General features: G+C 36.0%; 2 protein-coding genes across 3 annotated transcripts; both read left to right on the forward strand.

Moving 5' to 3' along the window:
* Nucleotides 1–2,486: 2,486 nt before the first annotated feature.
* LOC132189157 (pleiotropic drug resistance protein 1-like) lies at nt 2,487–12,355 on the forward strand. The gene is made up of 24 exons (XM_059603742.1): nt 2,487–2,800; nt 3,316–3,436; nt 3,525–3,613; nt 3,699–3,783; nt 4,020–4,179; nt 4,269–4,345; nt 4,454–4,507; nt 4,585–4,675; nt 5,060–5,361; nt 5,466–5,747; nt 6,263–6,579; nt 6,663–6,823; nt 7,121–7,224; nt 7,336–7,492; nt 7,570–7,677; nt 7,783–7,922; nt 8,232–8,564; nt 9,050–9,340; nt 9,421–9,504; nt 9,594–9,727; nt 9,876–10,103; nt 10,336–10,507; nt 11,004–11,258; nt 12,048–12,355. Exons 1-24 carry the CDS (start codon nt 2,487–2,489, stop codon nt 12,303–12,305), a joined length of 4,317 nt encoding a protein of 1,438 aa, XP_059459725.1. The 3' UTR covers nt 12,306–12,355.
* A 3,248-nt stretch (nt 12,356–15,603) lies between these two features.
* Nucleotides 15,604–25,409, forward strand: LOC132189092 (pleiotropic drug resistance protein 1-like). Of its 2 annotated transcripts, XM_059603602.1 has the most exons (24): nt 15,604–16,027; nt 16,509–16,769; nt 16,892–17,012; nt 17,134–17,222; nt 17,290–17,374; nt 17,472–17,631; nt 17,722–17,798; nt 19,025–19,078; nt 19,183–19,273; nt 19,450–19,751; nt 19,851–20,132; nt 20,352–20,668; nt 20,740–20,900; nt 20,984–21,087; nt 21,200–21,356; nt 21,438–21,694; nt 21,794–22,126; nt 22,237–22,527; nt 22,610–22,693; nt 22,793–22,926; nt 23,107–23,334; nt 23,429–23,600; nt 24,368–24,622; nt 24,904–25,409. In XM_059603602.1, the coding sequence occupies exons 1-24, from the start codon at nt 15,957–15,959 to the stop codon at nt 25,159–25,161; spliced, it is 4,344 nt and encodes a 1,447-aa protein (XP_059459585.1). In that variant the 5' UTR covers nt 15,604–15,956; the 3' UTR covers nt 25,162–25,409. The 2 variants fall into 2 exon arrangements, with proteins under 2 accessions (XP_059459585.1, XP_059459586.1); XM_059603603.1 differs by lacking the exons at nt 15,604–16,027; nt 16,509–16,769; nt 16,892–17,012; nt 17,134–17,222 and having other exon boundaries at nt 17,309–17,374; nt 17,468–17,631.
* Nucleotides 25,410–25,963: the final 554 nt, after the last annotated feature.

Consider the following 25,963-nt stretch of genomic DNA (forward strand, 5'->3'; position numbering starts at 1 on the left):
TGATGATAGAAAATCAACAATTGGATATGTGTTCTTGTTTGGTGGAACAGCTATTTCTTAGTTAAGCAAGAAACAAAATTGCGTTGCAAAATCCACTATGGAAGCTGAATATATATCATGCAGCACAGCAATAAGTAATGCAGTGTGGATTAGACGCTTTGTAGAAAGTTTAAATTTAGGTTTAAATAGTAAGCCATTCAATATGTTTTGTGATAACAAGTCTGCTATCTCTTTAATAAAAAGTGGAGCACAAAGCTCCAAAGGCAAACATATTGATGTAAATTATCACTATATTCAAGATATAGTGGAAAGAGGGGAAATTAAAATTGAATATATACCCTCAACAGAGATGGTAGCCGATCCTATGACCAAAGGATTGTCTTTGGAAAAATTCAAAGAGCATGTAGCTACAATGGGATTAAGAAACACCTAGGTGGTAGCTACATATATGTTTAAGCACAAGCGGAAGGATTCAGGGACGCCTGAATGAACAATTTTGTGCAATTCTGTTTCTAAAAGGGGGATAATTGGTCAGGTAATAAACAGAAAACACTTAAGAAATAATATTACAACTTTCATAAATGTAAGGTTCACCGAGAGACATTATGTTACAAGTTGGTAATATGTATATGATCTTATAGTGTAAAAGACACTGATAAAAGGTATCAAGGAAACACTTGATTAGAAATATCAATGCAGGTCAGCACATAGTTTTGTGTATGGCTGAAATCGTCAATTGTGGAATAGGTGTGAACCGGTGTTCCTTACCACAGAGAATTGATGTCATTCGTTTAGTTAAAAACGAAATGAAGTCACCTTAATATATTAGCAGTGTGAAAAATATATGGAAAAATGTGCGATTAGATAAGATGACAAAATTGTATACACATTGTAAAATGTCATAATCTAATGCCGATCTGTAAATTAAACAGATGAGATCTAGTTGACATGGATAAAAATTACATTTGGTACCAAGGTGATAATGTTCAACTAGATTACATAATGTTAACGTGTGATCAAGTGGGAGATGATGGTTTAAAGGGTGATCACACCATAACTAGTGTGGTTATTCCCATAGCCAATCACAACCTTCCATGGAGGTTATGATAGAGTGATAAGTTGTGACTCTTGATGAAGAGTCATATTCAAACTCTATAAATAGAGTTTGATAATGAGATGAACGTACGTCAATTTTCATTCTCTCATTATCACGTTGCTTTTGTCCTCCATTGGATATCCACCCTAACGGGAGATTCCTACAAACAAGATCATATGTTCAACGTATTTCTACAGAACCAAGATTTTTGGTGTAGGGGATAGATTTTTTATTTATTTATTTTTTGATAAGTTGGGAACATTGACTTATATAAATACAAAAGCACATAAATACATATAATTTCTCTATATGTGTGTTTGTGCATGTTTATATAAAATAAAAATATAGAAGTCTAAATTTAATCGCATGGCATCACAAACACACAATAGTACACAATTAACAAAATAAACTAACTCACGATCTATAGAGTTCAAGAAAAATGGTACTAAAATAAATATTATAAACTCAAATGACTGCAAAATAATCACTCAAAAAATAAAATAAAAACAGATATTTTCATCATATTCCATATTTTTGCACTAAAAATACACAAATAAATGTAAGGACAAACGAGATGTGGGGAAGATGGCTAAGAAAAAAAAAATACAAACGGAATAACGTATAATATATTAATTTTGGTGGGACAAATTCATAAAATATGCATATTTGATAAAGAATTGTAAAAATTTTGGGGGACGAATGGATCCGCCCCTACTCGGGAATACCTTTAGGCTTGTCTGGACCCGGAAATGATTTTACTTTTAAAGTTCTCTAAAGGTTTTCACTTCGTTACAAAATTTCGGGATTCGTTTATTTTCCGCTTATTGTTATTGTGGCGACTTTGACTATGTCACTATGGTAACTGGTTTAATAATTGATTTGGTAATGATCTTGTTTTAACAACTTGGGGTCTCAGTTATATTTTCATAACTTGGAATGCATTTCGTTTTTGTTTTGAAATTTTCAATGGGCAGGGGTTCTGTAAGGGAATCAAAGGGTATGAAATGAAAGCAAATCCTATCTACCGACATGCCTTTTAGGTGTTGACTACGTCTTTCTCCACGAGGAAGTTCATTTACCTCATGTAATACAGAAGAACAAAAGACACAGAGATGCTCCTTTATCTATCTGTTCATTCATAAAGCTTTTCTTTGTTTATATATATATATATAAACAAAGATGCACGCCCTTGAGGTATATATCACTGCTCTATATATATATATATATATATGAGCAGTGATATACATTATGCACGCTCATGTGATTTAATTATAAATTATAATTAAAATATTATATTTTAATATTTTAAATAAAAAAAAATTAAACACGGGCGTGCTTTTTCATGCACGTGTGATTATATCACTGCTCCTATATATAGAAACTTGTAACAATGGAGAGTGGTGAAACATACACAGGCAGCAGTTCTAACACCTGGAGGAACAGTACTGCCATGGAAATTTTCTCAAGGTCTTCTGGAGCAGAAGAAGATGAAGAAGCTCTCAAATGGGCTGCTTTAGAGAGACTGCCTACATATTCACGTCTAAGGAGAGGCATACTCACTAATAATGCAGAGGGTGAAGCCAGAGAGATTGACATAAAGGCTCTTGAATTACAAGGGAGAAAGGCTTTGTTAGATAGGCTGGTGAAAATTGCAGAAGAAGATAATGAGAAGTTCCTGCTCAAGCTCAAGGACCGCATAGATCGGTGAGTTCCATAGATGTATACTTAATTTCAGATCATTAACTTCTACACCCATCTGGGTAATTGATATTCTTGTGGTTTTTTTGTGTGTTTCAAGCGTTTTTTTGTTTGGTCCAAGCATATAGCTGGGATTAATTGGTGTATTGCTGTTCTTGTTCTTATGTTATTTCCTTCCTGTGCGAATTTTTGCATAAGGACTAACCAGCAAGCAACAGATTGAGCTGTAAGAAAGCCGTTGCGCTAACGAACAAGCAACAAATTGAGCTTTATAAAGTCATTGCAGTAACGAATAAGCAAGGGATTGAGCTGTAGAAAGCTGTTGCGTGTTAGTGCATCCGTTTTCTTGCTGCATCCGCCCTTGAATCATTTTTATGTTCCAAAGATTTTGGCATGTAGAAGATATTTCGGTTTCTAAATGCTACTGATTCCTTGTTTTTTCTTTTCTCTGCATATGTTTGGAATTCTTTTATAATGCACTTCTGATGGTTTTACCGTTTGTTTTCGAAATTCAAACTCAGAGTTGGACTTGACATTCCAACTGTTGAAGTTCGGTTTGAGCACCTAAATGTGGAGGCAGAAGTTTATGTTGGAAGCAGAGCATTGCCTACAATATGTAACTTCGTTGTCAATATGTTAGAGGTAAATGACCTTTAAGTATACAGTTCTATGGTGTAACTACAATTACTTGTCTATATATACTCACCCTGAAATTTCTTCCTCTCTAAAGGGATTCTTAAATTATCTTCACATTCATCCAAGTAGAAAGATACCCTTACCAATCCTTCAAGATGTTAGTGGAATCATTAAGCCTCAAAGGTGAGTATATATAACTCATCATAATTAATATGTCTTACACTTTCGAAACCATTCATCTTCCATCTTGTTCATCCAATTGTTGCAGAATGACATTGCTTTTAGGCCCCCCAAGTTCTGGAAAGACCACAATATTATTAGCTTTGGCCGGACAACTCGGTAAAGATTTAAAAGTAAGAAAACTAAATAGAGAAACTCTAACTATACAACTGTCATACAACTAGGATGACGTGGTATTGAAAATCAACCCTTGCTTTTTTTTTTTTTATAAGCCCTTATTGATCTAAATACTAATTTTCACTGTCACGTCATCCTAGTTGTAATACAATTGTATATCAGTCTATTAAATATTAGATTTGTCTACTTTATTTTTGGGCGTTGATTTGACATGGTAACTTAAGAACAACAGATTTCGGGAAGTGTTACATACAATGGACATGGAATGGAAGAGTTTGTGCCACAGAGGATATCAGCTTATATAAGTCAATATGATCTTCACATAGGAGAAATGACAGTGAGAGAAACACTGGCTTTTGCAGCAAGATGTCAAGGTGTTGGACCACGTTATGGTGAGTTAAAATACCATCACTTTTATACTGTTTGGTCCAAGAGTTCTGAGGGTTTAAATTTATAATTTTGAATTTTGGAAATTTTGCAGAAACATTGGCAGAACTATTAAGAAGAGAGAAGGCAGCAAATATTAAGCCTGATCCTGATGTTGATATCTACATGAAGGTTGGAAAGAAAAGTCTCTTCTTTCTTGTGTGAATAACTTATTGAAGGATCATGAGAGGAAATAATTACTCATAACTAGAAAATCTTGATAGCTTAAATTCTCTTCAGGCAGCAGCACTAGAAGGACTGGAGACCAGTATAGTTACTGACTATGTTATCAAGGTAAGACCTACAAATACAGACAACAATGTGAAAAAATCTTATAATTTTTAAGGTGTATGCTCTTTGTAACATTGCAGATTATGGGGCTTGAAGTATGCGCTGATATTATTGTAGGGGATGAAATGTTAAGAGGCATTTCTGGTGGACAGAAAAAGAGAGTCACAACAGGTAAAACATAACACAGAAATTGTATGTTTAACAACATTGTACACTCTTGCTTGTGACAAAAATTTATTGTGGGTTGGCTTAATGAGCCTACGTTCACAGGCAGAGATGACTATAAAAAATTGATTACAAAAAATAGTAAAGAGAAAATCACTCAAAACTGAAAGCTCCGATACACTCAAAACCTCACACTCGGACAAAAGATAAAACAATCAACTCTCTCTTGTGTGTGATGGCTTCACAAAGAACTTGCTCTCGGTTTTCTCTTGCTCAGACATGATGCGAATCTGTTTCTTTGAGATCCTAAAATTATTTTGTCACAACATGGTTGCCTACTCAAATTCTAAACTCTGAAATTGTCATATGTACACTCTCAATATGACACAGGTGAGATGCTGGTTGGACCAGCAAGTACGTTGTTCATGGATGAGATATCAAATGGTTTGGACAGCTCAACGACTTTCCAGATTGTGAAATCACTCAAGCAATCCATCCATATTCTCAAAGGAACTGCAGTTATCTCTCTTCTCCAGCCACCTCCAGAAACTTATGAACTATTTGATGATATAATTCTGCTCTCAGATGGACAAATTGCTTATCAAGGTCCCCGTGAGAATGTGCTTGAGTTCTTTGAATACATGGGTTTCCAATGTCCTGAGAGGAAAGGAGTTGCTGACTTCTTACAAGAAGTAATTCTAGCTAGTTTTCTGTATCTGTGTTCTCACTTTTTTCATATTGGAATCATCATTTTAAAGTGTTTTTTTCTTCCCTTTCCCTTGTGGGGTTGCAATAGGTGACATCAAGGAAAGATCAAGAGCAGTACTGGGCACGTAAAGATGATCCTTACAGGTTTGTTACTGTCAAGGAATTCGACCAAGCTTTTCGCTCCTTCGACATTGGTCGTAAACTTGATGATGAGCTTGCTACTCCTTTTAACAACTCCAAAGGCCACCCTGCTGTTTTAACCACTAAGAAGTATGGTGTTAGCAAGAAAGAGTTATTCAGAGCTTGTGTTTGGAGAGAACTCTTGCTTATGAAGAGGAACTCATTTGTCTACATCTTCAAAATGAGCCAAGTGAGTGGTATTTGATAAATCATAGTTTATTTCAAGAGCTTAAGACAATAAGAAACGATGAATTTAATCATTTAATTAATATTTTAATACCGGTCTTTCCTCCAAACTCATCAGTGGGGTTATGCTAAACTATCTTCTTTTACTCGGTAAGTGAAATCCAACATGTAGAATATTTAAATGAAATGGGACTGAATTAAGGACACAATATTCAAACTCAACACCTTTGCACTGATACCATGTTAAAAGTAATGTTATTTAGTAGACTGATATACTACTTAAAGCTTGTTTGGGATTGCATTTGAAAAATAAAGCTTTCAAGTTAAAAAACATTTTTTTGGCAAAAGCTTCTTTTTTAAGCTTTTGCCAAAAATGTGTTTTAGTCATTTTTAAACTTTTTGGACCTTTAAAAGCGCTTTTAATTTTTTTTACCAAATTTCAATTTTTGTTACCAAACAGATATATATATATATATATATATTCTTATGATTGTTCCCTCTATTTTCATGCATTTTCAGCTCACTCTATTAGCTTTTATAACGATGACACTATTTCTACGAACTGAGATGCATCGAGATACAGTGAAAGATGGTGGTATCTATATGGGTGCTCTGTTTTTCACGGTACTTGTAGCTATGTTTAATGGAATATCAGAGCTCAATATGGCAATCATGAAGCTTCCTGTCTTTTTCAAGCAAAGAGACCTTTTCTTTTATCCTTCATGGGCATACTCTCTACCCACATGGATCCTAAAGATTCCAATCACTCTTGTAGAAGTTGCCATTTGGGTGGTGATGACTTATTATGTCATTGGCTTTGATCCTGACATTGGAAGGTGAAGAAATGAAAGCAGCATTGTTCAAATTTAAGTTAAAATTTTGGGTTTCCTGAATATGATGAAAGCTCCTTAAATGGCAGGTTTTTCAAACAGTACTTTATAATCCTGTGCATTAACCAGATGGCATCTGCACTGTTTCGATTCATGGCTGCATTAGGGAGGAATGTGATTGTTGCTAGCACAGTTGGGTCATTTGCTTTACTTGCAGTGCAGGTTTTGGGAGGATTCGTCATATCTCGAGGTGATTTAACTTATCAAGAAAGTTTAAGCTTATAAGTACGGGTGAATTTAATTGATAATCTAACATTTTCCCTCATGTGTGAGCTCAAATTCTCCATTGATAAGTTAGGCTCAACACATGAAATATTTAATTGAAACAAAGAGTAAATTGTGGAGTCAGAGTTTGAACTCATGACCTCTAGCTCTAATACCATGTTAAGCTTATAGGAAGCGGTGGATTTAATTAATATTCTAATTAGTTTTCTACTCTTCATGCCAATCTGATGTAAATTCTGATTATGTTTTCTTTTTCACTCAGAGGATGTGCAGAAATGGTTGTATTGGGGTTATTGGCTCTCACCACTGATGTATGGACAGAATGCAATAGCTGTGAACGAATTTCTTGGGAAGAGTTGGAGACATGTAATCATCCTTTTATGAAGTTTGACAAAAAAATAACAAAATTAAAGCAAAGAATTGGCAAAAAGAGTTTGATATCCAAAAATTGAGTATGTGGAAATGTTTATATTATAGGTACCTCCTAATTCCACAGAACCATTAGGAGTTTTGGTGTTGAAGTCTCGTGGGGTTTTTCCAAAAGCAGATTGGTATTGGATTGGAGTAGGAGCTTTGATTGGATACATTTTTCTGTTCAATTTCCTTTTCACTTTGGCTCTAAAGTATCTCAATCGTAAGTACCATAATATCTTTTCGAGTTTCGAAATTGAACTGATTTTGTTTTCTGATAAAAGGATTAATTTGCTGCAGCTTTTGGTAAGCCTCAGGCAGTGCTATCCAAAGAGAGCTTGGCTGAGAGAAATGCTGACAGAACTGGAGATTTCATTGAGCTATCATCTAGAGGAAAGAGCTCTCCTGGTGGGTCATTATAATCCCAGATGTTTATTTTTATTTATTTTTTATTTTTTTTATGTTTCTACCTTCTATTTAAACTATAACATAATTATTGTGACAACAATGCAGAAGAAGGGACTGGAGTTCGAAGAAGTAGATCATCCAGAATTGATGACTCTTATGAAAACAGGAAGAGGGGAATGGTTCTTCCTTTTGAACCCCTATCCATCACTTTCAATGAAATCAGATATGCAGTTGACATGCCACAGGTACCTTCTAGTTTTTTAGAATGTTTTTTTTTTTTTTTTTGGGTTGAAAAAGTGTTCTTATGTGACATAAAGGTGAAGCTAATTTTGAACTTTTGTGAGTATTTTGTATTTAAAGTTGTTTGTTAATATTTTTACTTTCTTGGTAGAAAGAAAAGAGATTATACTGATCAAGGGCTCAAGTTACCGCTATTTTGTATCATTGGTGGTTTATTCTACAGAATCTTGATCACCAACAAACTTGAATATGTTATTTTAAACCATTCCAAAGCCAATAATATCTGCAAAATGAATTTGTTGACATGATTACAGGAAATGAAAATTCAAGGTGTTGTTGAGGATCAACTTGAACTTTTAAAGGGTGTGAGTGGTGCTTTCAGGCCAGGAGTCCTAACAGCTCTTATGGGTGTTAGCGGTGCTGGTAAGACCACTCTAATGGATGTCTTGGCTGGAAGGAAAACTTGTGGATATATCCAGGGAAGCATCACAATTTCTGGGTTCCCAAAGAAGCAAGAAACATTTGCTCGCATATCAGGTTATTGTGAGCAAACTGATATCCATTCTCCTCATGTTACAGTCTATGAGTCTTTGCTATACTCTGCATGGCTTCGTTTAGCCCCTGAGGTTGATTCTGCAACAAGAAAGGTATTGTTTCCTGTTTTTCTTCCCTCAGATCATGAGGATAGCAACTTCTAATTTCACATAAAAGGGTAAGTTGATGAAGTCGGGATCAAACTTATCTCAAAAGCTTAAACATGATAGGAAATAGTAGATTTAACATTTAATCGATACTTTAATACTCTCCCTTGATAAGTGAGGCATAAAATATCAAATATTTATTCGAAACGGGAGTGAAACTGTGGAGTCAAAGTTCGAACTAAAGAATTCAAGACGTCTAGTACCATGTTAAATCACTATTTATTCCAAAAACTTAAATTGATAGGAAATTGTAGACTTAATCATTTAAATTATATTATAACATTCCTCCTCAACAAGTGAACAAGGTTTGAATTTAGGACTTTTGTTTTGATATCACGTTAAAAAATCACTTATCTTAAAAACTTAAACTATAAGAAACAGATAATTTAATCAATAACTTAATTGACTAAGACTCTGGTTATCGGGTACAGATGTTCATTGAGGAAGTCCTAGAGCTTGTGGAGCTGACCTCATTAAGGGAAGCACTAGTTGGATTGCCTGGCGTGAATGGCCTCTCAACTGAACAGCGCAAGAGGTTGACAATTGCAGTTGAGCTTGTTGCCAACCCATCTATAATATTCATGGACGAGCCAACCTCTGGCCTTGATGCCAGGGCAGCAGCTATAGTAATGAGAACAGTGAGAAACACAGTGGACACAGGAAGAACAGTGGTTTGCACCATTCATCAGCCAAGCATTGATATATTTGATGCCTTTGATGAGGTTAGATATATTTTTGTCAAGAAAAATGTTTTGCACACTGAAAATATACAAGAACTGAGTATTTCAACAATGCATTTCAGTTGCTTCTTTTGAAAATCGGAGGGGAGCAAATATATGCTGGTCCATTAGGTCGCCATTCTTCCCATCTGATCAAGTACTTTGAGGTTAGGCTAATAAACAAATGAGATTTTGAACATATCAACCCACATTTGTCACATAATTACCAACCTTTTTTTAAATTTTCTTTTGTAAGGAAATCCCTGGAGTTCCTAAAATTAGAGATGGTTATAATCCTGCAACTTGGATGCTAGAGGTTACTTCAGCTGCACAAGAAAAAGCTCATGCTTTTAACTTCAGTGAAATATTCAAGAACTCAGAACTATACAGGTAAAACTTTTGTTATATCATCTCACTCATTATTGTTCATGATCCAAGCAAAATACCAAGAAACATTAGAAAATCAAAAGCTTCAGAATCTTGAAGTTCTTTACAGATATCATTTTTCACTATTAATACTTTAGGGTCAATGATTTAGGAGAAACAAAGCATTGATCAAGGAACTGAGCACACCTCCACTGGGTTCCAAAGATGTATACTTCCGCACTCAGTACTCGCAATCTTTTTTCATGCAATGCATTGCTTGCCTATGGAAACAGCATTGGTCTTATTGGAGAAACCCATCATATAATGCTGTGAGACTCTTGTTTACAACATTCATAGCTCTGTTGTTTGGGATAATATTTTGGGATCTTGGTTCCAAGAGGTATATGGTAAAACAAACCCCAAGGCATGAAATTTCATCTCGTTTGGTAAAACTTTTTAGAAGGCGTTTTCTTATGTGAAAGTAGCTTGTGAGTGTTTATGTTTTGAGTTGTTTGTTAATGTTTTTACTTTTCTGCTAAAAAAACAAAAGCTGTTCTAAAAAGTCTTACCAAACGAGCCGATACACATCGCTTAATGATGACTAATATGTAGTAGCTTTTTGGGAATGACAGGAGAAGGCAACAAGATCTGTTCAATGCCATGGGTTCCATGTACACCTCTGTTCTCTTTATTGGAGTACAAAATGGCATGTCTGTGCAGCCAGTTGTGGCTATTGAAAGAACAGTATTTTACAGAGAAAGAGCAGCTGGGATGTATTCAGCTCTGCCATATGCCATTGGACAGGTAAATTTCTTGTTTCAGCATATGAAATCCAGCAAGGTAGTAAACTTTCTTGTTTGAAATTGATTCATTCAATTATTGTGGTTTTCATGTAGCAACAAATTGTGGTAGGAAATTATATGGAATTGAAAATTCATAGGGAAATACAGTGAGCAATTCATATGTTTAAGGAACTTTTTACAATATTGGATGGTATTAATGAAGAATTTAAGAATTGAACTATCATGCGTGCTAAAAACAAGATCCTCTTACTAAAAGAAATAAAGAGAAAAATATTAAAGGGAAACTTCGCCAAGGTTGTTCCAATGAAACTCATCGCTTGTTAGATTACTAAATGATTAAATTCACCGTTTCCTATCAAGTTAAACTTTTAGAATAAGTGGTGATTTAATGCAGAGCAAATATCTTAAATTCAAACTTTGTCTTAATAAGTCACTTCCCGTTTAAAATTTAGAATAAGTTGTGATTTATCATCTAATCGAATCCCATTCTTTCGCAGGCTGTCATTGAGCTTCCATATATTTTCCTTCAGACACTGGTTTATGGGTGTATAGTATATGCCATGATGGGTTTCGAATGGACAGCTAGCAAGTTCTTATGGTATCTTTTCTTCATGTACTTCACCATATTATACTTCACATTCTATGGGATGATGACCATGGCCATTACTCCCAACCACAATATTGCCGCCATAGTTTCATCTGCCTTCTATGCAATATGGAACGTTTTCTCAGGATTCATTGTCCCCCAAACGGTAACTACTAGTACTCTGCATGCCTACATACACACACATGTATGCTTAAGGCTGGTAATTTTTGACACGACCTGAAAATTCGATATGAATCCAACGCGAAATTATAGGTTAGGGTTTTGTATAATCAGGTTCGGGTCAATTTTGGCCGACCCAAATTAACCCGTTTAATAAACAAGTTAATCTTGAGCCAACTTGCTTAACTTATGGGCGACCTGATAATTCGTATAAATTAAATTAATTTTTTTTACAATAAAAATAAAAAAAATAAAAAAATAAAAAAACTCTAAAAGGTTAAAATTCATATAAATTAAAATCTTTATTTTTTGCCTTTAAATTTATATACAGGTACTCAGGTAGAAACAGGTTAGTGGATTGTATTGTGTCACCCACTAATTTAAATGGGTCGTGTCGAGGTTAAGGGGTTTGACTCGTTTAACTAAATAAGTTCGGTTTAGGTTGACCCATATCAGGTTGATCCATGAGCCAACCCAACACAAACTGCCAGCCCCACACATGCACATAGAAGCACAAACAATTAAGAGAATGAACATGTGACTAAACTTTCTTTTGGGACTTGCTATTTTGTATTCTTTCATCTATTTTTCATCAATCTTTTGTTTTTTGTTTTTTTTTTTTAAATCAACCATTGGATCTGTAAGACCTATACATCTTCACTCATGTAAATCTTACAGATCCAATGGTTGATTTAAAACAAAAAAACAAAAACAAAAGATGAACGAAAAATAGAGGAGAGAATACAATACGGCATTTCTCCTTTCTTCATGACAGAGGATACCAATGTGGTGGAGATGGTACTATTGGGCTTGCCCTGTTGCTTGGACATTGTACGGATTGGTTGCTTCACAGTATGGAGATGTAGAGGACATGCTTGAGTCTGGTGAAACAGTGAAAGATTTCCTCAGGAGTTACTTTGGGTATACAACTGACTTTCTGGGTGTTGTTGCTGTAGTCATTGTTTGGATCCCACTGTTTTTTGGATTCATCTTTGCCTTGTCAATCAAGGCATTGAACTTTCAAAAGAAATGAGTATTAATTATACTACCCTATAACCCGCGCTATGCGCCGTTTATTTTTATTATAGTTTCATTTAAAAAATTGCTACGAGGGAATTTGCACAACATCACACGTAGAGGCGGAACCACCTTAGTGGTTGAGGAAATAGGCATTCTAAATTTAATTTTTGAACCCCAAAAAAATATTTTTCTATTTTTTTTCATCAAACATAAAATTCTAGTTTCGCCCCAAAATTCACACATGTGTGCTTAAAAGACAGTCAAACTAGGTTATTAATTTTCACCCACTTATTCCAGTAGCTTCAGCTAGGGTTGTGTGCTGTGGTTGTTTCACCAACCAAGCATCCTTAATTGGCCCATATGTTCATATAGACATCATGAAAAAAGTCCATAAAATATTCACAATTTTATCATTTTTTTTTTCATAAAAGAGGGACATATTGAATGTACTTTTCACTAAAAATAATAATTTACCAAGAACACAACGTTTGCTAGTTTTCTTATGATTTTCTTGAAATATTTTTTTAGAAATTATTTCAAGGAAAAAAAACAAAACATGCCCTTAATATCCAAGGAAGTTGGATTTATAGAACAACCACATACTGTTAGACCTATATATAGTCTGGGGTCTGGAAATGGTAGGGCTGCTGCAATGAATGTAATGGTCCTATATACTCATTTTCAGTCTACTCTACTTTGGTGAGTTTCGTTGTGTGAAACTTTGTTATCATCTTGAGCTTTGTTTGAAGGTAGGCATATCTTACCGGATCGGTTGACTCAAGTAACTGAGGCTTCGAGTTTGGTGGCATTTTCCATCAGGTTTAAAGTTCAAATCGCTTTGGGTTTAAACGATTATCTAGGGCCACACTTGCGGCAAAGTCAAGTCTATCTTAATTTGTGTGGGGAGATGTCTTGCACGTATTCAAGGTTTGTCTTTCAGGTTTAAAGAGTGGGCACACGAAGTAGCCTGCATTGAAGGGTTCTCGATCGTCAAAAAAGAAAAAAGAGGTTGGTGAACACGTGTCTCTATATGGAATTAAATTTTTATTAAGGACTGAAAAAAAGTTTGAGCTCCCAAAGCACCAACTTATTTTCGAAAATATATATTATATGCATAAACAAAGGGAAATAATTGATTGTGATAATTAAGGGCCTATCCAATTTATCATGGCTTTGATTCACAACACTATGTTTCTTTCCTAACTCTCTCTAGAAATTAATTAAGAGCCGTATGTTAGATTTACAAAACTAAATCACAGAATTTGGAGACTTTCAATATTGTATTCAAATATCTTATAAACTTAGGTTCCGTTTGTTTTGGTGTAAAATAATTTTTTTTTAAATATTTTTCGTATTTTCGGGTGTATTTAAAAATGAATACTATTACAAACGGAGCCTTATTTAAAAATGAGTACTATTACAACCGCTCAAGTCCGTACAGTAATAAAGCTTGGCAGCACATTTCTTGATTTCCTGTAATTCCTTAATTAATACAAGTTAATTAGGAGAACTCATACCCATTATAAAGAAGTGTGAGAGATATGGCTACTCAAAAGTTTCCATCCTCTTAAACTTCATCTGAGATTCTTGCTCTTCTCCATCTTTTTGTTGCAGAAAAGGCTCAGAAATTGGTATGTTTACAAACTTTTGCAACTTCCATATTCATAACTTTCCTTTAGTATTACTATTTACCTTTAAAGGTCCCTCTGCATATATCAATCTCTTGTTTTTTTAATCTTATATTTTCATTTAAAACTCCATTAGTTTGCAGCCAACTCTTGTGATAGTTTCTTCAGAGTTGTGCATAATTTGTGAGAGATATAATTGCTTGTTTGTCTAATATGAAATCCACATTGGTTGGTGAAAAAAACAAAACATGTCTTTAGCGCCTCCTCCTCCTCCCTCCGCCTCCGGCGACATTTCAAGGGGAGGAGGGGGATAGATCATTTTTCCTTCCTACTCCCTTCCCTCCTTCCCATGCTCCGCTTCCTCCCAAAATTAGTGTCAGCCCATCCTCCACCACAAACCCGCCTCTCTCAGCCTCCGCTTTGATCTACACCCATCGTCGACTGCCTCCAAACAACCTATTGCAGCATTTTCTCCTTGGTGTCCAAGTGAAAGGGTTGGTTGGTAGAGGCAATGGTGAAAGATTTGGATTTTAAAATTATAGGTGCCATATTAACTCTTAGGTACCTCTTGCCTTTTCGTTGAGATTGGACGGTTATGATTTAAAGTTGGTGTATCTAATTTCATATAATTTAAAGTTTTTAAAAGACTTGCCAATATTGACTTTATATGCACCATTAGATATAGCGACTTTAAATCATGACTATGATATAGAAATTATCCATTTTATTTACAAATGGAGAGAATTCTATTCCATGATTATTTTATAATCCCGTTTCCAAAGACTTTTTATTCTTCTAACTATTGTTTAAACTCTTTTTTAAATTCACTATTTAGATATGTTGAACCCTCATGAGATTCAATGTTAAATTTATTTAAAAAAAATGGTTAAATACCTTATTTCCCTATGTGGTTTAACCGTTTAACAACTTTATTTTTTGTCCCTTAGGATTTAATTTTTATCACAGGATATACATATGGTTTACATAAAAACGAAGATGGTACCTTCATCTAATTTCGGTCCAAAATTTAACAGAAAGCCACATCAGCACCATTAACAAATTGACTCGTATCCATATAATTAATTAAAAAACAATATTTTTTTAAAATTAAAAACATTAAAAAATTATTTTAAAAAAAGGCCACCCCCATCTGGCCAAATTGGCCACCATGGCCCAGGGGGTGGTTCAGCCACCCCTAAGGGGCCAAATGGGGGTGGCCGAAACCACCTCCAAACCCATTCCAAATGGTCGGATTGTGGTGGCGAGCCGCTCCCACAGCCCATGAACCACCCTCAATAGGCCAAATAAGGGTGGCTGAAACTACCCCAAACTTTTTTTTTTTTAATTAAATATAATTTTTTTAAAAAAAAAATAATTAATTATATGAACACGTGTCAATTTGCTAATAATGCTGATGTGACTTTTTATCAAATTTTGAATGGGATTTAGACGAAAGTATTATTTCTGTTTTTATTTAAACTACGTATCTCCTTTGATCAAAATTAATTCCTTAGAAACAAAAGATAAAGTTGTTAAAAAAGGTATTTAACGACCGGTGAAATAAGGTATTTAAAATATAAATGAAGTTGGACGAGAGAGAAAAAGAGCATTTCTCCCGCTTACATGCTGTTCAAAAAATGGGCCGCCAAGATTGAATAACGACAATTTGTACTCAAGCGACGTCGTGCGGCACAAACGCCGTTTCACGTTCGTGTCATTATCTTCCAGTATTGATCTCTCTCTCTCTCTCCCTCCGTGTGCGATCAATTTGTTCGAAGAAAGTCCCAAGAGAAATACAAACAGGGTGTGTGCTGAATGGGTGTTTATCAGAACGTGAAGAGAGAGAGAGAGAGAGAGAGAGAGAGAGAGAGAGAGAGGACGATGTCGCTTCGACCCAGTTTGTGGAAGAAGTTGCGGAAGAAATCGTACAAGAGCGGTGTGGATGGGAACGAAGCTCGGAGGAGGGAGGATAATTTGTTGGAGATCAAGAAGAGCAAGAGAGAGGATAGCCTTCTGAAGAAGAAGAAGAAGAGAGAATGCCTCCTTTCTTCAGTCTCAGCAACCACACGAACTCCCATCTGCCAATGCTTCTGGGATCCAAAAAATGGTTTTCACTTTACTCTTTTTCTTCATTCAATCTCAATGGAGCTTCCCGGTTATGTTTTCTGTGTCACTGTGCAATGGGCTTTTTTATTCTAGCTTGATTTTCTTTCGAAGGAGAAAATGAGGAACAGATTAAGATAATGAAAAAAAAAATGTGGAACAGAGGATGGTGATCATCCCATGCGTTTGGCAGGGCCATTAATGGATGGAAGAAACACTCTTCATCTTCTCCACACAGTCCTAGGCCTGCCATGCACAGAAGAGTGAAAACAAAATGTGTGTTCATTTGCATGAATCTACACGTCCGATGAATTTGTGACAAAGATATACTATATGTCCAGTAAAAAACAGACAAGGAAATAACGACAGAAGCGAATGCTAATCTTTGACCATGAGTTGTTTCAGCTAAACGCCCATGAGTTTAAAATCTTTTTTGCCTGAAACTTTGGTTTTCTATGAGACATAATCATTTGTTGCTTTTAAAGGAACAGAGCGATGGACCCATTTTCGAGGTCTTCTCGAGGGGAAGATGATGAAGACTCTCTGAAATGGGCTGCCATAGAGAGACTGCCGACCAAGCGACGTATTAGGACAGGTATACTAACTGAAGAGGAAGGACAAGCAAAAGAAGTTGATATTCGAAGCCTTGGATTGCAACAACGAAAGAACTTGTTGGACAAGCTTGTGAAAAATGTAGAGGAAGATAATGAGAACTTCTTGTTAAGGCTCAAGAACCGCGTTGATCGGTAATCTAATGAAGAAATAGAAATATATATTTTTTACATAAATACATTATGAATAACAACATCATTAGCCTTAAAACTGAACTGGGTCAATGAAATTCTTGTCTTTCCTGTCTGTGATATAGAGTTGGAATTGAAACTCCCACCATTGAAGTCCGTTTCGAGCACCTAACTGTAGATACAGAAGCTTATGTTGGAAGCAGAGCATTACCTACACTTTTCAACTTCACTATAAATTTCTTTGAGGTATTTATTGAATCAACCACCTACGGCTACCCAACCACACTATTTACCTCTTGAGATCACATTTTCTTCTGCAAGTTCTGCGTTTGAATTCATTCTGCAATTTCTGTCTATTTCTCTCAAGGTGTTGTTGAATTATGTTCACATTCTTCCAAGTAGAAAGAAACCATTCTCCATTCTTCACGATGTTAGTGGAATTATCAAGCCTGGCAGGTAATATTTGGATTCTCTTTCAAAGGTTCATTGTATTGTAGGCTCTATATATTACCCAATTTCGTAGGATGACACTGCTTTTAGGCCCCCCAAGCTCGGGGAAGACAACGTTGCTACTGGCTTTGGCTGGAAGACTTGGTTCTCATCTGAAAGTAATGAAACTTTACAATTCCATGACCATTTCTTCTTTACATTTCTTTCGAACTCTTTTCACCTTATAATCTAAATTGGGTACTTGATGAAAGTCAGTCTTCAGGGAGAGTTACATATAATGGCCATGGAATGAGTGAGTTTGTTCCACAGAGGACATCGGCTTATATAAGTCAACATGATCTCCATATAGGAGAAATGACAGTGAGAGAAACATTGGCCTTCTCGGCTAGATGTCAAGGGGTTGGGCCCCGTTATGGTAAGTCAAAACATCAAGTATCCTTTATGTATATTGCACTTTGTCTCTAGAAAGTTTGAATCGATTGATATGAATTCCACAATTTTGCAGACATGTTGGTAGAGTTGTCAAGAAGAGAAAAGGAGGCTAACATCAAGCCAGATCCTGATATTGATATTCTAATGAAGGTGAGAATGAAAATTTTGGATAGAAAATTTGTGTCGGATTTCCTTTTCTTCTTCAAATTTGTCAATTTTAGTAGTCATTTTATTACAATTGCACACAAGCGCGTACACAGACTTATTTATGTCAAACATGTTAGGTTTTTGATTGGCCGATTCAGTGTTCAAAACAAGTGTTTGAGAGTAAGACTTGGTGGGGTAGTTTTGTACTTAGGGTTTAGTGTCAAAATTTCTTCAAAAATGTCAAGCACAAAATACCCCGTTCACAAAGGCTTCCGCACTTGTCTGGATGAGCCATGTTAAATGGAGTTACAGAATGCTCCGTTCGCAAATTTGTTAGCAAATGTCCAGATGTGAAGTTGAAGTTGAAAACACAGAATGCTCCCTTTGTAAATCCATCCGCCACTATTCGGAGGTAACATCTGTCTGCAGGTGTTCGGGCATGATGTTGAAATGGAATATTCTGTCCGCAAACATGTATGCTGATGTCCAGAAGCCTCCAAGGCTAAAAGCTTGAAACCCTAGCCATGTTTGAAGGGCTTACTAACACGCCTGTAGGCCCACGACCCCCGGCTGATTTACGTGGTTTAGAGTTCTAATTGGACCAAGTAGCTAGGGTATTTAAGGGCTTGTTATGCATGACTTTCATGCTGCTGAAGCCATTATTTTTGTTGAGCCAAAAGAGCACTTCACAATCGAAGCTTGAACCTTCCACTCTCTCTTGGAGCTTGAAAAACCACACACATGGAGGATTAACCTTCAATCACCGGAGTTCCAGAGTGTGAGGATATCAGATTGAAGACCAGCCAGAGTTCTAAAGCTAATGCAGTAGAAACAAACAGGTTGTTTGTTCAGACTTCAGTGCAAGTAGGGGTAGTTACAAAGATTTTGCAATATTGTTTGCTTGTAAATTGTGGCCTTCATTAGTGAACTAATTTCTTGGACTTGGCTGTCCTGAAGTGTCTTACCTATGAAGAGTTATTGAAAGGGTTTTACCTCATAACCAAAATCCTTTGTTTTCTTTAATATCAGTTTTATATGATTTTGGTTGGATGTTGTGTGGTAGATCACACTATCATCAGTAATAAGATATTTGAACCATGTATTAGTTGTGATCAACATCACCCCCTCTAGCTTCTAGGCGTATATTGGGGTCTAAATAGGACTTTCAAAACATAACCCCCCAATCTACAAACACCTCATCATTACATATGACATTCACAATACTGCAGGCTGTTTCACTGGAAGGGCATGAAGCAAATGTGCTGACAGATTATATTATCAAGGTATAAACTCAAAATTTATGTTGCAGAAGCGGTTTTCATGATCACACTTATAAAAACCCGGTTAATTTCTGTTCTAACTCAGTTATGCTCTTTAAACCATACAGATTTTGGGATTGGAAATCTGTGCTGACATTATGGTGGGGGATCAAATGCGACGAGGTATCTCTGGTGGACAAAGAAAACGAGTGACAGTAGGTAAAAGCACATAGAAATGCATGATTCAAATGCACATACATATATACAACTAAATGTTCAACTTGTTCACCAAATTGATTAAACAATTCTTGGCATGAATTTATAAGTATGCACCAATTCCAAATTTGTGACTACGTGCTAAGTGATTTTTAACAAGTATGCTAAATATGATACAGGGGAAATGCTGGTTGGACCGGTGAGGGCCCTTTTCATGGATGAGATATCAACTGGCTTGGACAGCTCAACAACTTACCAGATTGTGAAGTCACTCGGGCAGGCTATTCACATTCTTGGAGGAACAGCAGTGATATCTCTCCTCCAGCCAGCACCAGAAACCTATGACTTATTTGATGACATAATACTCCTATCAGATGGGCAAATTGTTTATCAAGGTCCCTGTGAAAGTGTGTTGGAATTCTTTGAATTCATGGGCTTCAAATGTCCCAAGAGAAAAGGAGTTGCAGACTTCTTGCAAGAAGTACCACTACCTTCTGAACTCTTTTTTTTTTTTTTCCTCAGCTGCTTTTTTACACTCATAGTTCATTGCACCTACTTTGAATCTTTTGCTATTTGTTAGGTGACATCAAAGAAAGATCAAGAACAGTATTGGGTGCAGAACGAAACACCTTATACATTTGTCACTGCAAAGGAATTTGCTGATGCATTTCAGTCATTTCACATTGGTCAGAAACTGGGTGAGGAGCTTGCCATTCCATTTGACAAGACCAAAGCTCACCCTGCTGCTTTAACAATTAATAAGTATGGTGTTGGGAAGAAGAAACTATTAAAAGCTTGCGTATCAAGAGAGTTATTGCTTATGAAGAGAAACTCGTTCTTCTACATTTCCAAGCTGATTCAGGTAAGTAGCAGGCAAACCTTTTTAGCTTTCTATTTAATTGCAGAAAATTCAAATTGGATAAGAATGTTATCTAGATACTACAGATGTAAGGCATAAAACTTTGAAACTTCAAGTTAGTTAGAAGTATGATTTTCAGTACCAAGTTCAACAAAATACTGTTGTTGGCCTAAAATTAATGAGAGTAAATAACTTCTCCTCTTTTTTTTTCCCCCTTTCCAGCTTATTGTTATGGCTTTGTTCACGATCACATTATTTCTACGAACTAAGATGCACCGCAATACGGCAATCGATGGTCAAATCTTTATGGGTGCTTTGTTCTTTTCATTATCAATTATTATGTTCAATGGAATGACAGAGCTTGCCTTAACCATCCTGAAACTTCCTGTCTTTTACAAGCAAAGGGACCTTCTCTTTTTTCCTTCATGGTCATACTCATTACCCATGTGGATCCTCAAGATTCCAATAACATTTTTAGAAGTTTCCATTTGGGTGTCAATGACTTATTATGTCATAGGGTTTGATCCAAGCATTAAAAGGTATGTAAATTAATAGGCAGAATCTTAAGTTTAGGCTTCACATCTTTTTTGATGAATTTTCTCAATGGCAGGCTTTTCAGACAGTACCTTCTACTTGTGTGCGTTAACCAAATGGCTTCTGCAATGTTTCGGTTCATCGCAGCTTTAGGAAGAGATATGACTGTTGCAAACACGTTTGGATCTTTTGGGTTACTTCTAGTCATTGTTCTGGGTGGATTTGTTCTGTCACGAAGTAATTTTTGAATTATGAGTAAGTTTATTTTCTCAACCTTTTCTGTAGCCATGTGATTTAGATATGTCCTCTCTTTGCCTCAGATGAAGTGAAGAAATGGTGGAAATGGGGTTACTGGATCTCACCTATGATGTATGGGCAGAATGCTATAGCCGTGAATGAATTCCTGGGAAACAGTTGGAAGCATGTAAGCATCAATATTTTCCCGGTTTTGGAAGAATGAAAAGCAAAATGACAAAAATAATTGGAAGAAGCTTTAAATAATACTAACAAGTTAATGAGAACAATTTTTGATATAGGTGCTTCCTGATACAACAGAGCCACTGGGAGTTCTAGTCTTGAAGTCTCGCGGGCTATTCCCAGAAGAACATTGGTTTTGGCTTGGAGTAGGAGCATCGATTGGATTTGCTTTTCTATTCAATATTCTGTTCACCTTGGCTCTATCTTATCTCAATCGTAAGGGACACTTTCTTTGTATCTATGCATCTTCCTATCTTAGTCTTAGTCTTTGAAAAATTGATTTGTCTGTTGTTATAGCTTTTGGAAAGCCTCAGGCAGTAATATCAGAAGAAAACCCAGTTGAAAAACATAGGGACAGAAAAGGGAAGTTTATTGAACTATCACAGAATGAAAGAGGAGCTGACTTTAAAAGAAGTGTAGCATCAGAATCAGCATGTGCAACAAACAGCCCAAGTAATGTGGCTAATCAGAACAAGAAACGAGGAATGATTCTTCCATTTGTACCTCTTTCCCTCTCTTTTGATGAAATCAGCTATGCAGTGGACATGCCTCAGGTGAGCAGCAATTCAGTATATGCTTGTGAATTGTTTATAAAACTCAAGCTATTCCAGCTTAAATTCCATGCAATTCTGGATGTGTTGCTATGGTTGCAGGATATGAAAGCACAAGGTTTTACAGAAGATCGACTGGTACTTCTAAAGGCTGTGAGTGGTGCTTTCAGGCCAGGAGTCCTTACTGCTCTAATGGGTGTTAGTGGCGCTGGGAAGACAACTCTGATGGATGTTTTGGCTGGGAGGAAAACTGGTGGATACGTTGAGGGAAGTATAATGATATCTGGATATCCAAAGAAACAAGAAACATTTTCTAGAATATCAGGTTATTGTGAGCAAAATGATATTCACTCTCCTCACATTACAGTCTATGAGTCACTACTTTACTCTGCATGGCTCCGTCTGCCTCCTGAAGTTGATACAACAACCAGAAAGGTGAAGCATTATATTGTGGGCCTGTAGCATATATAACATAGGCCAAAGGAGAGAGCATTTTCGTGTTCTTTTCAAGCAATTTGAATGATATCCACTGTAATGGCTTGCAGATGTTTATTGAGGAGGTCATGGACCTAGTGGAGCTTACCTCATTAAGTGAAGCCCTTGTTGGATTGCCTAGCGTTACTGGTCTTTCAACTGAGCAGCGCAAGAGGCTGACGATTGCAGTTGAGCTTGTTGCCAACCCATCTATAATATTCATGGATGAGCCAACCTCAGGCCTCGATGCTAGAGCAGCTGCAATAGTGATGAGAACAGTGAGGAACACAGTCAACACAGGACGAACAGTGGTATGCACCATCCACCAGCCAAGCATTGATATATTTGATTCCTTTGATGAGGTATGTCTCCAAGGCTAAGGAACAAAAATGGTTTCGCGTTTCTACAATACATACTTACATATATATATATGCACATTTGCAGCTATATCTTTTGAAATCCGGAGGAGAGGAAATATATGTAGGCCCAATAGGCCAGCAGGTTTCATATTTGATCAGTTATTTTGAGGTCAGGCTAATTAGTAATTATAAATATTTACTAAATTTAAAATAAAATTCTTTATTTACAGCCTCATTACTCACATAGATGAGTTTATGTTTTCTCAAGGGAATTAGGGGAATTAGCAAAATTAGAGATGGCTATAATCCGGCTACATGGATGTTGGAAGTGACTACAGCAGCACAAGAAAGAGCTCTAGGGGTTAATTTTGCCGATGTATACAAGAATTCAGAACTATACAGGTGCATTCACACACACACACACACACACACATATATATATATATCAGAAACTTCCTAAGATGGACCAAATCATAAAGAAAAAACGACTATAGTTTGAATTTCCTACATTGAATTAAGACTGATAGGAATACAAATTATCTCTATGATATAAATGATCATATTCTGAGGTCAATGATTCAGGAGAAACAAAGCAATGATCAAGGAACTTAGTAAACCTCAGCCTGGTTCAAAAGATCTGTACTTCCCTACTCAATACACACAATCATTCTTGACCCAGTGTTTGGCTTGCCTTTGGAAACAACACTGGTCATATTGGCGGAACCCACAGTACAGTGCAGTAAGACTGTTATTCACAATTTTCATAGCTTTTATGTTTGGGACAATATTCTGGGATCTTGGTTCCAAGAGGTATTTATTAGATGAAAAGGAACAGGTTAAATTCTGCAGATCTAACATTTGCCTCCTTTTGTTCTTAATAAGATAATATTCTCTGGTATTGCAGGAGAAAGCTGCAAGACATCTCCAATGCTGTAGGTTCCATGTATTGTGCTGCTCTATTCATTGGAATACAGAATTCTGCATTGGTGCAGCCAGTAGTTGCTGTTGAGAGAACAGTTTTCTATAGAGAAAGAGCAGCTGGAATGTATTCTGCTTTACCATATGCCTTCGGACAGGTAGATCATGCTTGTAATTTTTCAAGAGAGAACCAATAATAAGATTTATGATTTATTTTTATGCCGTCACCATATATAAAAGATCTGTGCACTGTAGAAATTTATCAGGTAAAATAAAATATGGAGAGGAAAAGCATAAGCAAAGAAAGAGAGAGAGAAAAAACACAAGGAATTTTGGTGGGTTCAGTGTTAGATACCTACCTCCACCGCATCTAATTGCCTTAAGGGCTACAACTTACTCTTATTGACTTTATTTATGTTTTCAATACAAAGGTCTCTATTTATAAGGAAACCACGGTGACGGTAGTTGAGAAAATACAAGTAGGGTAATCAAATCTCTAATATTTGATTCAATCAAAACCTAAATGGAGAATATTTTAGTATTAGCCTAATATGGAAAATATATATTCTAACGTGCATTATTTTGGTGGAAGATAATTCTAATGTGCATTATTGAAGCTTGAATTTCCTAATATTTACATGTACATGTACACACACACACATCTATATACATGCAAAGAGACAATAAAATGGTTGAATTGTTACAAGTTAGGCATGCTAGAATATGGAAAATAATATAACGAAAAGAATCAAAGAATGAATTTGAGTTGAGTAGCAATCAGCTTTGTCACTAGATAATTTCCGATACTAATAATTTTTGTATTAGAGAATGCTTGAATTATTCTCATGAAGATCGAGATTACATATGCAAGATGTGGAGATATTACTGAAAACAACTCTCAAAGATTTTATTGTTTCATCTGCAGCTCATGATTGAGCTCGCGTACATTATCGTTCAGGCTGTCATATATGGAGGACTGGTGTATGCGATGATTGGATTCGAGTGGACAGTTACCAAGTTCTTCTGGAATCTCTTCTTCACGTTCTTAACATTCTTATACTTCACTTTCTTTGGGATGATGACAGTGGCCATCACTCCAAACCAAACCATAGCTGTTGTAGTTGGTACATTCTTCTATGCAGTGTGGAACCTTTTCTCAGGTTATTTCCTTCCACGATTGGTAAGCATGTGTGAACCCTATCCAATTATCTACAAACTAAGCAATGTCATAAGGATCGCTAAGAGAATGTTTGGGATTGCGTTGATAAATTGAGCTTTTAAAGCCAAAAAGAGTTTCAAAACTGTGTTTTGACCCTTTATAGAGTAAAGAAGTCAAAGAAATACTTTTGGAGTTTTTTACCAAACATACCGGCTTTAGCACAACTTTTTAGTTTCTATAAGTACTTTTTAAGCTCCTTAACATAATTTCAAATAGGCTCTAAAAGTTCCTTGTTTTTGCAGCATATGCCAGTGTGGTGGAGATGGTTTTACTGGGCATGTCCTTTTGCTTGGACGTTGTATGGATTGGTTGCATCACAGTTTGGAGACGTCAAAGACATGCTTGAGACTGGTGAAACAGTGGAAGAATATATTAGGAGTTATTTTGGTTTTAGACATGACTTCCTAGGAGTGGTTTCCATTGTGATTGTTGGGATAACACTTCTCTTTGGAGTCAGCTTTGCCTTTTCAATAAAGGCATTCAACTTCCAGAAAAGGTGATGGAGGAAGGTGCTCATAATTTACTAACTGCATATCCTAAAGTAAAATATTCCCACTTTTCTTACACAATGAGATGATAATTTACTCAATCAAAAGGACACTTCAAAGCAAAGAGAAGCACTGAGACCAATCATGGACCAATGGTTCTAGTTCCAGAAGATCTAAGTCAAGATGTTTGAATTGGTAAAAATTCCTTAGGGATTTAATTTGTGATAAATTTTATTGTCTAAGAAAAACATTTAAGTAAATATGGGAATCCTCATGCCTATTTGTATTATCTCCCTTGAGTCTCATTGATGCCATGGTGGGGCGGGCGATTAAGCTATGACTCAGCTGGTCTTGAGGGTGCGTCTACAGTTTCCACCATTTAGGTCCCTCCTCAGCAGTCCTTCGCTTATTGGTGCTACTATAATTACACTCAGGTAGAATAGCCACAATTGATCTCCCCCTCAAACCTTTTTAATTTTTTTTAAAAAAAAAATCCATGAAGCATCTTTACTATTCCAAAAGTGGGATAGACTGCATAGTATAGTAATTATTTTATCTTATACCTTGATTCTGACTACAAGTTCATTCTGTCAATCATTTTTCAAGTTTTCCCCATATTCCTTTACCTTCATGCCTATAAGTTAAGCTGCCATTATTGTTACGCCCCCAATTTGGAGAAATTAAGAGGGCACGAAACTCGGGCGTTCATTATTAGTGTATAAAAATCTCAAATAAATATTGCCAAGGCGATAAGAGTACAGTAGGAAAAAAAAATGTTAAAATTTTATTTATTATATATTCTTTTATATAAAGC

Source organism: Corylus avellana, chromosome ca8 (assembly GCF_901000735.1).
Source record: "Corylus avellana chromosome ca8, CavTom2PMs-1.0".
Taxonomy (NCBI): domain Eukaryota; kingdom Viridiplantae; phylum Streptophyta; class Magnoliopsida; order Fagales; family Betulaceae; genus Corylus; species Corylus avellana.